This window comes from Amphiura filiformis, chromosome 9, assembly GCF_039555335.1.
Source record: "Amphiura filiformis chromosome 9, Afil_fr2py, whole genome shotgun sequence".
Taxonomy (NCBI): Eukaryota; Metazoa; Echinodermata; class Ophiuroidea; order Amphilepidida; family Amphiuridae; genus Amphiura; species Amphiura filiformis.
The window spans coordinates 56,690,011-56,706,738 of record NC_092636.1 but is presented as its reverse complement, the minus strand read 5'-3'; the positions used below and the strand labels follow the sequence as shown (position 1 = coordinate 56,706,738).

The 16,728-nt window shown below is 37.0% G+C and overlaps 1 protein-coding gene across 1 annotated transcript in view; it reads left to right on the top strand.

Annotated features, from left to right (window-relative positions):
- LOC140161212 (basement membrane-specific heparan sulfate proteoglycan core protein-like) overlaps positions 1 to 16,728 on the top strand; it is a 204,387-nt gene that overhangs the window by 123,722 nt on the left and 63,937 nt on the right. Inside the window, exons 6-7 of the mRNA XM_072184664.1 lie at positions 8,901 to 9,008; positions 12,331 to 12,537. Coding sequence (XP_072040765.1) covers positions 8,901 to 9,008; positions 12,331 to 12,537 — 315 coding nt within the window. The remainder of the gene's footprint in view (positions 1 to 8,900; positions 9,009 to 12,330; positions 12,538 to 16,728) is intronic.

The following is a 16,728-nucleotide window of genomic DNA, read 5'->3' as shown; positions in this document are numbered from 1 at the left end:
CTAGCTATTTCACACATAGCAGATATGAAGTTCTTTAGACTTTGATCGGAAATGACCCCTTAATGCCCTTTGACCCCTTATCTGTGAACACCCTATATGCACCGACCAAAGTCGAGTCACATGACTTCGTTATGTCACCATCGCATGTTGTTTGTAGAAGAAGATACGTTTTAAAGCGAGATCACGTTTTTGACCATGGTAGCTAGGTCAAAGGTCACAGCCAGGTCAAAGTCAAATGGAAGGTTTGGCCTAGCCCAGTGGTCATTTGGGTCAAGTATGGTTGAAATCTGTCAATCCCTGGCGGAGCTAGCTCGTTGTTTGACATTTTACACATTTTGACCTTTTGACCCCAAAGTAAACATTGTACAAGGAGGTCTCCATTAACTTTTTGTTTTGTCTCACTAAGGTCTATCATATGCAACACTAAGATTTGACATATCTTGTTGTTCAAATTTTTTTTGTATTGCATACGGGGTTAAAGGTCAAGCAATGGTCAAGCTGTGAACACCCTGAATGCCCATGCCAGTACTGAGTAACATGCATTAATAAGGGCTTTAGCGCATTTTGTTCAGAGTAGAAGAGGCAGATTGCCAGAAAGAAAGAAAGAATTAGCGTAAAACAGAACAAGCCGACTTTGTCGTCGGCTTGTAAGAAAGAAAGAAAGAAGAACTGACCAAAAACAGAACACTCGCAAATTGGAAATTTGCGATTGTAAAAAGTAGAGAAAGTCACCATCTGAAAGTCTGCATGGCACATCCCCGTACAGTTTTTTTCCGAAGAGGCAGCAATGCTCATGCAGTCAGCTGACGATTTCACTCAGTGATCAAATTTAGTTTGAGTAACTTCATCCAAAGCCATATCTACAGTCTCGTTCATCCTTCTGTTACTTCCATTATTGTTACACTATGCAAACTGGCATTGATCTGTTTTATGTGATGGCATTTCTTTTTGTGTGGTATTGGGAATCATCTCTTACCAAAGTATTTGATAGAACTTGGTTTTGGACACAGTAGGTGTACATAAATGGAGAGTGTATTATGTTCAAAGTATTATTAAAGCAATGAAACAATTTGGCTATTTTGAAGCTTTAATGACCTAAACAGTTTTCAATTCAAGATTTTTCTTTTTGAGGAAGAAAGGGTTAAAGTATAATATTATTAGAGTTTGAACTGAAACACACTCTGAATATTAGATTATTAATATTTAAGCTTATGGAGGTATGTATATGACCCAGTGTTCCGTTTATATCTAGATGTTCTATGGCAATGAACTCTATGTAATATGGTTGATAAATACTTGCAAATAATATAATGAAGAGTACAGAAAAACTAGAGTGAATGTAATATCACAATTGCATATTTAGATGTAAAACGTCTCGCCACATAACAAGCACATCTTGCGCACAATCTAATGATCATCCTGGAGTTTGACCTATGTCCTTTGATCAGCCAGTTTGCACTCATAATATTAATACCAGGGAATTGCCCCTATGATTGGTATAGGAGTGGATTTTGGCCCATGAAACTTTACCTGAAAATCATACTTGAATATACTGTGCAACACTGTGCAGGCACTACGCTTCATGTACTTGAATACTCCAATGTATGTGCACTTTTTCAAAATTTCAGTGCATTTAACCATAAAAAGTATGTCAAAGCTTTGAAGTTAAGTTTTTAGCCCATTACAAACCCAAGTTTGGCCCAAGTTACAGATGTACTTCAAGGAAAGGAAATGCAAGGAAGGGTGCAATATGGGGAAATATATTGATTTAATGTTGACTGCGATTACATGTGAAAAATTCTTGAACATTGCGATACGTTTGTTTTTGTCATTTCGTGAGAGTCCAAGGTACGCATCACGTTTCCTAAATTTACATGACTAATGTTCTAATTGCTTGTTTTGTTAACTTGGAGGTAGGCAAATGTTTTTCTAGTTTGTTACAAATGTTTACATGCCTGTAGCTATTTGCTTCTTGACTTTATGCCATGGAGTAGGTGGGTGGAGAGAGGAGGACGTCTACCCTGCAAGCCACTAGCTTATTTATATAGGACTTTCTTGTATTGTTACAGCAAAAGTGCTGTTAGAAAACCTGGGCAAATTTGCTGTAAAAGGTTGATTTTGCTACCTGTTTCACCCCATTTGTGACTTCAATTTTATTGTACAACATTGTTGTCTTCCATTGCTTCATTGATTGTTTAGTTATGATTTTAAATTTTTGGTAACCATTGCAACTTTTAAAACATTCATCAATTATTCGCTTATGTTTCCTATGACCTATTTGGGATCAGATTGTGCAATTGATAGTTTCGAGCCGAACATTTTGATTATTTCAAGATTTGATATCTAGTAAGCACAGAGATGACATTTGACCTCTTGTCTGTTATTCAGGATTGTCCAGTTTGTGCTGCTTTCCAAGCGGTGGCTCTGAAGAAATCCTTAACCAATTATGTGTCAAAATAAGGTTGCATTAAGGAGCAATTTTGGGGTTCATGTTGCAAATAAGCTGGTAATAGAGCAGCATGACCTGGGGAAGTTCAAGATTGTATGTCCCTCCATGAATAATTGATGTGGTTACTGGTTACCCACTATGGTCAAAATTCACTAGCAAAGTGATGAGGGCTTTTGTTTGCCTCAACTTGCCCTCTCTGCCTCTGGTTCCTGTATGTCATGTCCAATTCAAGATGTGATACTTTACTTCTATCAGGATATTAGGATATCAGCATCCTCATCTATCAGGGCACAGTTCTTTAATCCTAATATGCTTATACATGCATAGAATGACCTTTGAATGTGTTGGGTGTTAAAACTCATACCCAACAACTTAGGTCAACTTTTATGCTATCACTGTTCAATGTAGATCAATAAACTTTGTCATGAAAGTGATACCATTCCAGCCCATAGTGTATTATAAATTATTATGTGGTTTTGACCAACCTGTATTGTATTCTTGATCTACCACCTAACAAATAAACTAGCAATTATTAGCTGATCAAAGTTGGTAATGGTCCATAGAGGTAGTTCAGGTTCAATGTTGTTGGCTTGTTATAGGATGTAATAAGACAAAGTTACCATAGTTTTACCTGCTGGACAAGCTGGATATAATTATCTGTGGAATGATGAGTTCAGTATTCAACATGCTGATAGGAAATGAAGCTCACCTGTATTGGGTGAATTGCTCTTGGTCCTTTATGGGTCATGGAAGTAGTAGATGTCTTAATCAAGTTAATGAGGTCCATTGGGTAGTAGTACTTCCATGGATTAACCAAGATCAAAAACGTTTATGTAGTTCATGCCCCTGCAGTCCAAAGGGCTGGACAGACTGAGCATGTCAGCAACAGGCTGCAAAACATAGCACAAGTCCAGCCCAAAGGTGTGCTCCCCTATAAATCGACAGAGCAGGAATGTAGTGCTAAAGCAAAGTAGCAAATTTTGACAGGTAATCTATGCCTACATGTACACCTTGGCGCAATGTACAATGTATGTGGGCATGACCACCTTACTTGACACCAGAAACCAAAGAAATAATACACTATTTGGGGCAAAATTTTGCACATTTTGAATGCAGATGAGATCATGAGATGCAGATGTGTTTGTCATGCACAGAGTTTGGTTGCTGAAGATCAAGTGGACATGTAGCTGAATACAGCAACCACACTCTACACATGACACCATCCACATCCACCTAGATTTGTTAGATGTTCTCAATATTTGGTCCAAGTAAATTCTATTAATATGATATTTTACTTTAAACCCCAGGAAGATATTGGTTTTTGTTTTACAAGATGTATGCCGATCAAATCTGAACTCTTAACCAAATTATTAACCCTGTTATTGTATGTCCACAAGTGGAATTGGATAGGGAGAATATCAAAGCTGAACCGAAATCACCTGAAAATACAGATATCACTCGGTACTATAACAAGGAGAATATTGGTGTCCCACAAACCCCACCTGGATTATTCCGATGTCAATTTGAAAGCCCAGAGAATTTTTCATCAACAGTTCATAGGAATCGATGACGGAATAGGATTTGGATTGAAAAAGTGCAAGTACTTGGTTTCAATTAAGTTTTGATACAAAAGAATTATCAGCTTAAACCAACTGAACCATTATCCCCAGATAGAAGGCTTCTATAGATGAAACTGTCAAAATGAATTGCCTCTATCTAAGCAAAATACTCTCTAGCTCCAACAAAACCAATGCTGACTGCTTTCAAGTTAGGCATTGAACACTGCATATTGCAGATGGATATGATATTATGCCTAGTTCACAGAGAAACCTATCTTTTCTTTCCAGGTTCATATACAAAAGTTAGTGAATGAAGCCACTGACAATGATGCTCTTTATGGTATTGAACTTTAAGTAGTATAGTATGAGCTTGGAACGCTCCATGGATTTCCCATAGCATGTGTCCTTCATGGGCCAACCTGGGTAAACAAACAAACAAACAAACATTTGAACAAACAAACACTGGAGCAAACACAGGCAGGCTCCCTATTCCTTTATAGATGGGAACCTATTAGTGTTGCATCATCAGTCAAGAGTGAAGTTCATTGCTAGCTTCCATTCAAGAAACTACATATACGCATGGTGATTTATAAAAAAAATGTGAGAACTGATGTATTATGTGTTCTCACTGAGAACACATAATATATCGGTTAATATATAATTGAATTCAAGCCACTCAATTAAGATTTATCACTACTATCAGTTAATAGCAGACATTTTGAGCTTAATTTAGATGCAATTTGTCTAGTAACAGCGGTGTTGTAAATTTCCTCAAACAAGATTTTGTTCTCCCATGTTTTAAACTGTTTCTTTTACCATGGAAGTACTAGAAATATGTGTGTACTAATTTGATAAATTATTTTGAAAGTGTGCAATTTGCAAATGTTGGATATAACCCAATCTACAGCACGTAGGCCTAATCAGAAACATGATAATGGCACGATTACATATTTCTAAACCTGTTCTTTCCATAATCACATACTAAGTTTTCCATAATGTCGGTGCATCAAACATTTTGGAAGTTGAAATGATTTTTCTGTAATTATATGCATTGCAAATAAATTTAATAAATTATTTTGAAAGTTTGCAATTTGCAAATGTTTGTTAGCGCACAACCCAGAGCCTACAGCACATACTTAGGCCTAATCAGAAACATGATAATGGCAAGGTTACATATTTCTAGCAATCGCATAATCCATAATGTCGGTGCATCAAACATTTTGAAGTTGAAATGCTTTTTCTGTAATTATATGCATTGGAAAACTTGAAAAATCTTCATATTGATCTTCCATAATATGTCAAATATGGCATACATTTTGTCATTTCGGGTCTTTTGTGGAAATGACGGCCTGATTTTGAAGGCTCTCTCTCTATAGCTGGTTTACAGGTGTTATGCGGAAGCAGACCTGGTTGATACAATATAGTGTACTGGTACTCAATCAATGGCAATGTACGTAGGTGAAAAGCATTGTTGTACAAGACAGCTTACCTATGCTTGAACTTGGCTGTGATAAATACCATTGCCACTATGCCTGACTTAACCAGTTGTACAAACTTCTATTTATTTATTTTCAATGGGTAATTATTGTTAGCTCAACACATTCTTTACCAATGTCACGTTTAGGATCAACATAGTTTTGTGCCGTTTTTTTTGCTGATTTGACATGAGCCGCTTACTTCTGCTCGACTGTGATATCAAAATAGAATACTAGGTGCAAAAGTAGGAACCTGGATCCGGTCTGCCATAGTCCCCAAATTCGTTATCATAATGTACAAATACAAAAGTTGCAAATTTTAGGAGACTAGGCGCAGGCCAGGATTCAAGGTATCGGGATGCAAAGAGGTACCACTAAAATCGCGAAAATGCTCAATCTTCGAAACAAAATGCTCTTGCATATTCAAAGAATGATAAACAGGTGCAAAAACCCATACCCCTTTAGAACTTGAGGTAAACTTTTAATATCTGATGTTCAATGGATTTGAACTCTGCCATTGCAGGTGTAAATGATACCATTTTGAGCTGATACCCACATCGTTTAGTGAACATCGCTATGGCGTGATGTCAAATGACGACATCTCGGATCTACTCGCAAAGACTCATGGGATTTACCAAAAAGGTCTATTGGCTGTTCTTGCATTAAAATGTTTGATAAATAATTATCATAAGTACTTTTACCTTTGGAGAATAAATAAATAAATAAATAAATAAATTATGCAATTTAGGATGACGTCTATCCATTAGTTCGATCTGATTTCATTTTCATTCAAATTATCATCCTAGCATCTAAATTGTAAAAAAAAAATATATATATATTATGGTGTTGGTAAAGAAAATGCTTCATAACATTATATCATACAGTTTCGACAAATTACACAATCTAGAATGACGTAAGCATGAGCCTGATTTGATTCGATTTTCATTGAGATTATTCGAGCATCTGAAAAAAGTAACTAAAACGCTTAATACTGAAATTTTATACTGAAAATGATGTCAAAAACATGAGTCTGATTTCATTTCACTTTTTGAATCACTAGAACATTGACAGTTGCTGTTTGCTGCCTATAGGTCAGGGGTCAAGTCCATAAGTGTCTTGTGAGTCTTTGAAAGCTTGGGATCCAGCTAATGGACATAGCACTTCACTATCCCAGGGCCAGGTCCCAGGGCCAGAAATAAGTAGTATTTGATGATGTGAAATGTATCATTTAGTAGATACTGAGTTTCATAGGATTTACATGATCACAACATTGACCCACTTCAGGAAAATGTGATCATCTGTCAGGCCCAGCAAACATTCTGTTCAGAAAGCATGGTGATGTGTAGCCTACCTATTTTGTGGTTAGGCCATTTTAATGATAAGGGTTTTGATTAGAAATGAGCTAGGATTTACTGATGCTTCTTGTGACTGTCTTATCATCCCAAGATCCCATAGACAGGCCGGTGACACATCATTTTCCAGCGTTGCCCCTCATTCTGGCAATAACCTGCCTTGTTCAATGAGGAATGCTAATAGTACACCTTCTTTCAAAAAGCTGCTTAAGTCTTAACCTTTTCCCAACATGTAGTCTTTCCGTCTTTCTCTCGTACCGGTATGTTTTTCTTTTGTTTCTCTCTCTTTGGGTGCGTAGCGTCCTTTGGTAATAGGTATACCGTTACTCTTTGGTAATTAGGCAGTAGGCACCTTACAAATCCTGTCAGTCAAGTTAAATGGAGAGGGGGAATGGAAAGTAGCTTTCCTATGCTCTGCTATAGACATTATTTTTGATCCATGTTTACATCTCTTTAACTTGATTTTTAACAAAAAGTCTGTTCTTCATTGTCAGATTATCCATTTCCCATGGTCCAAAGGGTCAGTGATTTGTATGTCTTGCTATTCTGGGAAACCTGGGAATGGTGTCCCATGCTGGACATTATTGGCGGAATATGAACATTTATGTCAGATAAAAAGGGTACAATGATTTATGCCCCCACCCTGTAAAAGGGGGTGCAAAGATTTTTTTTGGCACATGGAAAGGTGCCACAAACAATTTTTGGCAGACCTTTTTGAGAATTCACCACCCCAGGGATTGTAGAATCGCAATTTAAATTGTCTTGTTTGGTGTTCAGTTTCTCTCAAATAATGTGTAATAATGATGAAAATGAATTACTAGATGGTTATCAAGAATGTATAACGTTGGTAATTTGTTAAATGGTTCGTTTAGCCCTCGGGTTTTGACTAACAATAAACATTTGAAAAAAGTTCAACTTGATTTGTATTGACTCTCAAAAATCAAATCAGACTCGTGATATTTGAATGTTTAAATTGGGCTAATTTTCATAGAAATTATTATTATTTATCATTATGTACACTAATGCACAAATCAATTGTAGTCCCGGCCCCCCGGGGGCCTGGCAATAGCGGGGTCCGAGCGGGGACTTGGCCGGGGATGTAACAGCGCAAGGTGTCCCCGCAGTGGGGGGACATAGCGGGGGCAAGGACGGGGCTGTAATGCCTCTCAAACACGCCGGGATCTACCCGGGAGTGTACCGGGGCGTAATAGAAGAGTACTCACAACTGTGCCGGTCGTATCGGGGGAAACATCTTGAACATGGTGCCCGGGCTAGGGGCGGGGGACTTCGCCGGGATGTACCCTGGGATGTACACGAAATAGTGCCCGCCCTGCAGGGACTAAGCCGGACTGTAACATGTTTGTAACAGTATCCAAAATTACATCCCCGGGTAGGTCCCCGCTATCCCCGGCCCCTGGGGGCAGGGACTGCAATTGATTTGTGCATAACATTCATGACATTCACATAAGCATATCAGGTTGCATATCACCACATCTATAGGGAATTTTTTAGACAAGTTTGGGGATTTGGGCAATCAGACAAATAAATTCACTAAAGTCAAGGTTGTTTTGTTTCGTTTTGTGGAATTCATTTCTGAACTACAATTTGTTAGTAATGCTGAAAGAAAATTCAAGTATATACAGATGGTGACACCTCCTTTCCAAATTTTCCTCTAACATGAAACAACAATGCCTCCTATTTTTGATAAGAAAATACACGTTACCAGTGTTTCCGCTAAGGTCTTTATATGTACGGCACACAATTGGTCCAGCACTCCAAGATTCGGCACAAGACCTGTGAAGAGGTTTTTCCCCACCAGGACCCGAATGCAGATCCCTGGACCCCAAGTCCCAGGGCCAAAAATGTCACTCCCAGCTAAAATTGGCCTAACAAACAAATCCAAAGAGGGAATGCTTTAATTAAAGCTTGGCTTGAACATATTGTTTGTGCCTGGGCCCATCAAAACCCAAGTGTGTGTCCGCCCATACACACTGATATACAAATAAATATCTCCCTTTCTTCACTATTATAACATCTATTTTCAACCTTTTTTTCTTTCAAACAGGTTGCAGATCAGATCAATTTGAATGTCAAAGTGGCGAGTGTATACCCCTCTATGCCCGCTGTGACAGAAGATATGACTGCACTGACTTCTCAGATGAACAATTCTGTCGTAAGTAATTTATTTCTGTGTATCAATGTACAAATATTTACATAAGATGTTTTTTTCATCATCTCATTTTTGTCAAAGCTTGGGCCAGTGCTGAACACATGCTGCATGCTCTCTTCTGCAACATATGTACTGTCAGAGCTGAATGTTACACATCATATCACATTGAATGTATAGAAACACATTGATGGTTAAGGCAAGAAGACTCTATCTGAAATAGCTGCTAGGTGTCATATTTTGAGATGTATACATTGTAGAATGCTGATATTGTCAAATGTCTATAAGGCAGCTATTGCAGATAGGGTTTTCTGGCACTCCCTGGACATAAATATTGGTGGCAAATATGCTTATGACATGGAGAGGCTAGTTATGGTTATAGATTGAGGCAGTTGTGGGATACTTCCATGGTTTAAGATTTATTGGAATGCTAACATAATATATGGGTATTGGAGAATGTAAATACTCTGACTCATGAGTTGAAGATGATACAGTTGCTTGCCAGGGTTGCTTGTTTCAAAGTGATAAAAGTTATGTTGAATACTTTTGATATCACAGAAAGTATTCATGAAATATTTTAACTATGAGTGTGGCTCTAAAGCTTCCTCTGATGAACAAAACAACATCATCTTCACCTTTTGATAGCACTCTGATCTGATGCACATACAGTCACTTGTAGGGACTTGTTGACTCAAATAGTCTTCCTTGGTAATGACTCCAGCACGTTTTCCTAATAGTTGTGGTCCACACTTGATGGAATTAGAATGTCTGTGTCACCAATCTACTCACCCTACAGGCTTTCCTACCCATCATGAAGATGGTAAAAATATGTTTCATGTCAATGTTTTGGAATGTTGTTGAAACCCTGTGGAGGGTATGACTGAAAGTTAATGTGGCGGAACATTTTTGTCAATTTCCCCCTTATTTCTCCCTAGGGTTTGGGAACATTGTATTACATCAGGTCCTGTTGTCAAGGCTTTTATCTATTGTATATTAAAAATGGTGAGAAATTTGAGCGTGAAAGTTATTTTGTGATCAAGTGTCAGTGGGTAACCTAGAGTAGCTTATTATCATGTACATTTTGTTATAAGGAATATCCATTAAGTGTAGCCAACTACTGTATACGCCAATATTTTCGCGGGAATATATTTTCACGGTTTCATGTATCATTGACAATTTCACGGGTTCTTAAATTCGCGGTTGTGGATATCTCCTCAATAGAATAACATAGTAAAATGCTTAATTATCATGTTTTCGCGGGGTTTTATTTTCACGGATGCCTCTTGATCAGCGAAATCCGCGAAAATTAAACCACCGCGAAAATTTCAGCGTATACAGTATCACAACTTCAAATGTGTTTCAAGTTTTCTTGTAAAGGTAGTTGACCCTTCGTGAGATTGTTTAAAATTAACACTAATTTGTTAGGGTTAAGCTGATTCAGTCGACCATAATAGGATCTGCCCAATGTTCACATAGGAAACTTAGAACCAAAATATTAGCAATAGGCCTTGAAAAATTGACTTCACATTGAACTTGACAGATTGAACATAATAATATTTCAATGTGACAGGTAGGTCTAGAAAACAGCTGCATGGGAATAAAACATAGTAACAAAATGGATAGCGTGTCTAGCATTCTTTTGCATCATACCTGGGATTTTTCCTTGTTGATTTTTTAATGTGGCTGTTTATAATCTCCCCTTGTCATCTCAATCCATATTTAGGTCCCATATTGAATATTAATTATAGTTGAAATGTACTTTATGAGTGGAAACCTGTGTGTACATAGTGTACTTTTTGATCAGAGACCTTTGAATTGACACAGAACATATTTTGTTGATCAGGAGGGGAGATTGCATTCAATCTGGTTGCTTTTCGTGAAAAACATGAAATCTGAGAAATGTCTGCATGTTTGCTCTGAAGTACAGTGTAGGTCTCATGAACACACAATGTTGTAGGTCTATGCAATTCACACGTAGGCCCTATAGAATGATTAAATAAGAGAAACAAAATTGATTGTTAAAATGGTTCAAATTTATGTGACAGTAATTTCACACTAATTTGGGGAACTGTAAATATTAGGACCTGTTACCATCGTTACAGTAAGTGGCACAAGGCACAACTAAATGTATTATTGATATTGTAAATTGTCTGGCTGTATTCCATTCAAAATCTACTCTGTGGAAGATATCTGCAGCTCCATTTGAGTTTCATACACCCTCTGAAAAGGATTCAACATGAATCTTCCACAGAAGGAGGGTGAGTTTCAAATAGAGTTGGTTATAATATTTTGCAGTAAACCTTTGATGAGAGTGTATTTTAAGCGTACATTGCATAATTACTGCGTTGAATGAAATGCACTTTGATCATGCTGATTGGCTGCTGAAGCGATCTGCTGTTGCCGAATGGAAAGTAATGAATGAACTTCGAGCCGTACATGTTCTTAGTTCCGACTTTGCAAATCACGGTTGTATGCGCTGGTCAAAGGATAACTGCAAAATATTAAAATGTGCTAATTCCATTTGAAATTCAAGTTCCTCCTGTGAAAGATATTTCCAGCTTTGTTGATGAATAGGAGTCCGGTAACCTGTAAGATTTCAGTGTAAATGACCATTCAGTTAATGCAACTAAGGTAGTCCTTGACCACATTGACCAGTCTGAACCACTCTTCCTATTCCTTAATTAAAAAGGGGAAGAAAAGTTGAACTATGAAAGCAGCTGTTACAAAGCAAGAAATGTGCCAGATTTGACCATGCTGTCAGCCGAATAGTGATGCAAAAATCACCTTATTTGTGGTTATCTACTGATTTATCACAACTTTTGGTATTCAGAATAAGTTGTAAATTTGTCAAAATTTGACATCAATGTTGACAGAAGCAAACTTTCTTGAATTATTGCATATTTCCTCATATCAAATGTTTAATATCATCAATGTACAGTAATGATTTTAATTTTAAGTTTGATTTGAATCATTTTGTTCAAATAATTTTTGGAAAGTGCAATTAGCCTCAAATAATATTTGGAAAGTGCAGTTAGCCTTAAACCAAACTGTAAATCTTAAGAAACCTGTTATTTTGTGTATTTTTTGTACCCCAACTCCTTGTTCAACTGTAGATCCTGGTTCAATCCGTCAAACCCTTAATGTCGATCACTCCTCAAACCTACCCTTAGTTACCCCTTTGTAACATCACTCCTCAAACCTACCCTTAGTTACCCCTTTGTTACTCCTCGTTGTACTCATTAACCTGAAACTCCACATGAATAATACCCCATCTTTGTGAAATGTTAAGCCTGAAGGGTTTTGTATACCAATCTTCGTTATCATCTAGATCCATTTCGATGCAACACTAACTGTATTAATGGTACTCTACCTGAACAACTGTCTTGCAAATGTACTACTCCTCCTCCTCCGCTAACCGTCACAGGAGTCCCTAGTCCGTCTCCTGGACTAGCCTCTACTACTACTCGGAGTCCTGTGACCATGAGTTCTAAACCGGTCACAACAAGTATTATGACAACCACATATGGTACTACAAGTAAGTCCACTGGATATCTACCTCTCTAGCTGTGCACTTACCATTTGTGTCTTTATTTAACATTTTGGCTCAAAAAAGCTTCAAAAGCATAGATTGATTAGTTGATAGCAACCCTCAAAATAGCGCCCCCATTTCATTTCACTTTCTTTATAATTATTAGTTTGATTATAAAATATAAAATAAATCACAAAAAGTAATGATACAATGAATATGTGGAAGATTGTGCTGCACTTTATTTTGAGGGTTGTGACAATAGGAAACAATATAGTGTGATAGTGCATCTTTGGGAAATAACAATTTTAGAACTGTCATAACAAATTTCTCCAACCTGTTCATTTTCAAACTCATTTTTTACATTATGCAATTGCCATTCATATGCATCAATCATTTATGGATGTTATGTAGTTTCATTGCTCTATGTCTGGCTGTGATTTTTTGTTATGAAAAGGCATGAAATAATCAATCATATCTGTACTATTGTGTCTTTTATCATTCTTCATTTCATATCAATGGTAAACATGGTATCTGCCATTTGCCAATATTCTGAACCAGTATGAGAGCAAATGTTTTAATTAAAGGCATATAAATGTTGATACCAGTACTGCGAAAAACATGGATGTGTGGGAGGGAGAGGGACGGGTAAAATTAGGAGGAGGAGATCAAAGATGAAGTGGAAGAAGATCAGATCTACTTTGGAGGTATGGGTAACTGGAGAATAAGAGACACAGCAACCAATTTTGATATCAAACCAACTTGATTACTGTGCTTCAAATATCTGAGTCCTTGCTAGACTTCTTGCTAATCCTAATCATCCCACCAAACCCGAAATCCTGATACCATGACCACTGATGATGATTAACTCATGGGGCAGTGTCCCTATATTCTGATGTCATGATATAGAAGGCAAGACCTGTTCATTCCTGTATCCATTACATGTACCCATGTTCTTTTCCTTTGTTTGTGGTGTCAATTAACCCAATTCAAATGTATGTCTTGTCCAAAGCATGTGTGTACATTCAAGTAGCAGTATTTCATGTATGTGTATGTAGAGCTGTTATTTTAGTTAAGCTTAGAGCAGCTTGGCTTCTCATCAGCAACTCTTAGCATCTCAGGCAAAGTACTGTCTGGCATGGAATTGCATGCATCTTCCAATCATTTACATAATTTATTTCATTAAAATCAACTATTCTTTGTTACTATTAATTGTATTTGTGACAGTAGTGACAGTAGCAGTAGTGATGTATTTTTATATTTTACTTAAATTAGTCGCAATTAGACAATTTTCCCCGTCTTGGCAAAGCAGTGATGTCAATGCGATCAGGCAGTTGTTTCGCTTGTGCATCTGTGCAGCAACTTCAAATGTGTGCATTTGTATGTCTTTGCTAGTGATTTGAGCGACGCCCATTGATATGTGTACTGACGTCAATGCCTTCCCAAGATGGTACAGGCAGGCCTCATTCACTGATACAGCATTATAGCATAGTCAATGTTGTGTAGCGCAGGGTATGTGTGTGTTAAATACACCAGAGGTGGAATTTCTTTGGTCATGTTGGTGTGTGAATGATTGCTGCCTATCTGGGGCTGATCTAAGTAAACAGGTTATTAGAGTAATTCATGTATTTTCAGTAGATACAAGCAGTAGACTATGTGACCAGGTCTGATCCAATCAGGCTAAAGTTGGCAATGATGAAATTGAGCTATAGGTAAAAGTGAGGAGGAAAAAAATTGATAAAAAGCGCTAAGAAAATGGACATGTGAAAGGTTTATAACTTTGCAACCAAGTATTCAAGAGACCTGGTGATTCAACATCAGTTAAGTTTAGGTAATGAGCAAGTTAGTAATGGTAGTAACTCAATTTTCAAAATTTCTGACTTTGGTTTGTGTGGATCAGATCAGATCACATGACATAAATCTTTTAAAATTTGATGAATTATGTTAGGTAGTTCTGATGCAGTAGTTGAGTATTGTATAGTTAATTAGTAAGTTAGTTAGTTAGTAATTAAATTATTAATTATATTAAAAAGTAGTAAGTGGTCAAGTAAATCAAGTTTTTTCATTCAGATTTGCTGTATCATCTTCAACAGATATTTTCTACATCTAATATGACAATACTTTCTCTTTATAAGGTACCAGAAGGTGACAAAATGTGAACTGCTTCAGACTGTGTTTGCTCTCACACTGTCACTCTGGGAAGATCTTAATTGGAAACAGTAGATCCACTTCATGAGACATGTTTTTGTGCAAATCAAACATATTCTGGACTGAGAGACCTGAAAGTAAAGCATAGTTATACATGAGAAAAAAGTAAAAAAAGTGTGTTGCTTTCGACATATCAAATTTAATGGAATGATGGCTTTAATCTTGATAGAATGTTAAAGGATTCAAAGGCTAAGCTTGAATTTCACAAAAAAATGCAGTGACTTTCAACAACATGGATAATACAGTTCTGCAAAAGGCATTAAGCCTTAAGTAGTTTTGGAAAATTCAAAATATTTGTTGAGAAAGTACTCTACACCATAGATTTTATTTAAATCTATGTCTACACACACTAGTTGCTGCAGCGCAGGGTCCTAGCAAGCTATGGCCACCCCATCTTTTGAGAAACATGTTATGTTTGGGACACCCCATATTTTAATGGGTGCCCAACATTTTTCAACCTTGCTAGGGCCCTGAATTGCTGTCACTGTCCATGTTTTCTGATTTAATATCATGATTTTATATTGGTCTGTGATATTCATGATACAGAAATGGAAAAGTACTTTCCTGACATTTGCTAGATATATTCAAGTAGGCATAAACCTGACAAATATTTCACCCATGTGATAAATTTGCAAAGGTGTCTAGGTTATGAAAATCAAACTGACTACCAAAGTCAAAGGGTAGTGAAAATGAACCGCCCAGTCACTGGCCCTGGTAAAAGTTTACCCAAATACTGACAAGCTATGTATATGACATCTGGCAAAGTTTCCTTGCAGGCATTTCCATTGACAGCTTTTTTCTGCAAAGAAATACTAAGTTTTTCACCAAGGATATCAAATGAACATTGGCTCCTCGTTTTTGACATGCCTCAAAAGTTAAAACTAGGCCAATTTGAGTAATAAAATATTTTTATTCTTTAAAATGAGCATAATTTCAGGTTACACATTCAGGATTGTAGCACATATTGCAATTTTACTTGTTTATTTCCAAATACCTTAACTTGCCATAAGTTGGCTTCCTGGTCAATGACCCTGAATTCACCTTCTTGCTTGATGTTGCTGACTAGCTTTCCCAATTTAGCTTGGCATTTGCATGCATTGTGATGCTGAATTAAAAAGCATAGCATACTTAACTCATTTTCCAATTTCCAAAATTTTTGACCCAGCCTAAAACCGATTTGTTACAACACCAAAGCTATGATTTTCTAATGACTTAGACCTGAGGTCACCAAAGAAAGAATTGTGAAATGTAGACTTGCAGATTTATCAATCTCAGATTTTTCGCACAATTATTTGATGTATTTTTAATATTTGAAAGTTAAATTTGAATTTTATGAACTGTTACTTCAATCAGACAGAGGGACTGTATTTACTTGCGTATGTACTCAAAATGTTCCTTAGTATTGGTGTGGGGCCAGTGCATATCTGGCAGGAAAAAGGGGCACCACCTCCCTAAATGTGCAAAAATCACACAAAATCAGCCTATTTCAGCCATTATTCCAGCCTCTCTGCCCCTCTAACTTCTAAGTTGCTTGTGTATTTCGGACCCACCCCTGACAGTTCTTTGCATCAATCATGATTTTGTGGCTGCATTTGATCGGTAATGGTTTAATTTGTTGCTTTGTTTAAATAATGCGAGTTGAACTTTTGAAATTATGTGAACTTATTCCCTGGCTGTAGATACATGTTTCCTTGCCTTGCAATAATATAAATGGCACGCTTCCCTATAGGCTGTACAAATAAACCAACTCTACCCTAAGACATAAACAAAACCAACCAGTACACTTGGATTTTAAAAATAAGGGACTGATCAAATTTAGTTTAGTTTTAAATGGAGAAAATTTGGGAAAACAAGGGGGTACCTGAACATCTTGAATGTATGCAAGGGGGAATGCAAAATGTCTTGTCAAAATATTTTTCACCTTCCCTCATTAAATGTTAAATGGTCCCTAAGGGCTTGAATGTGACTGGGGTCAGTAGAGGTCATCACCAT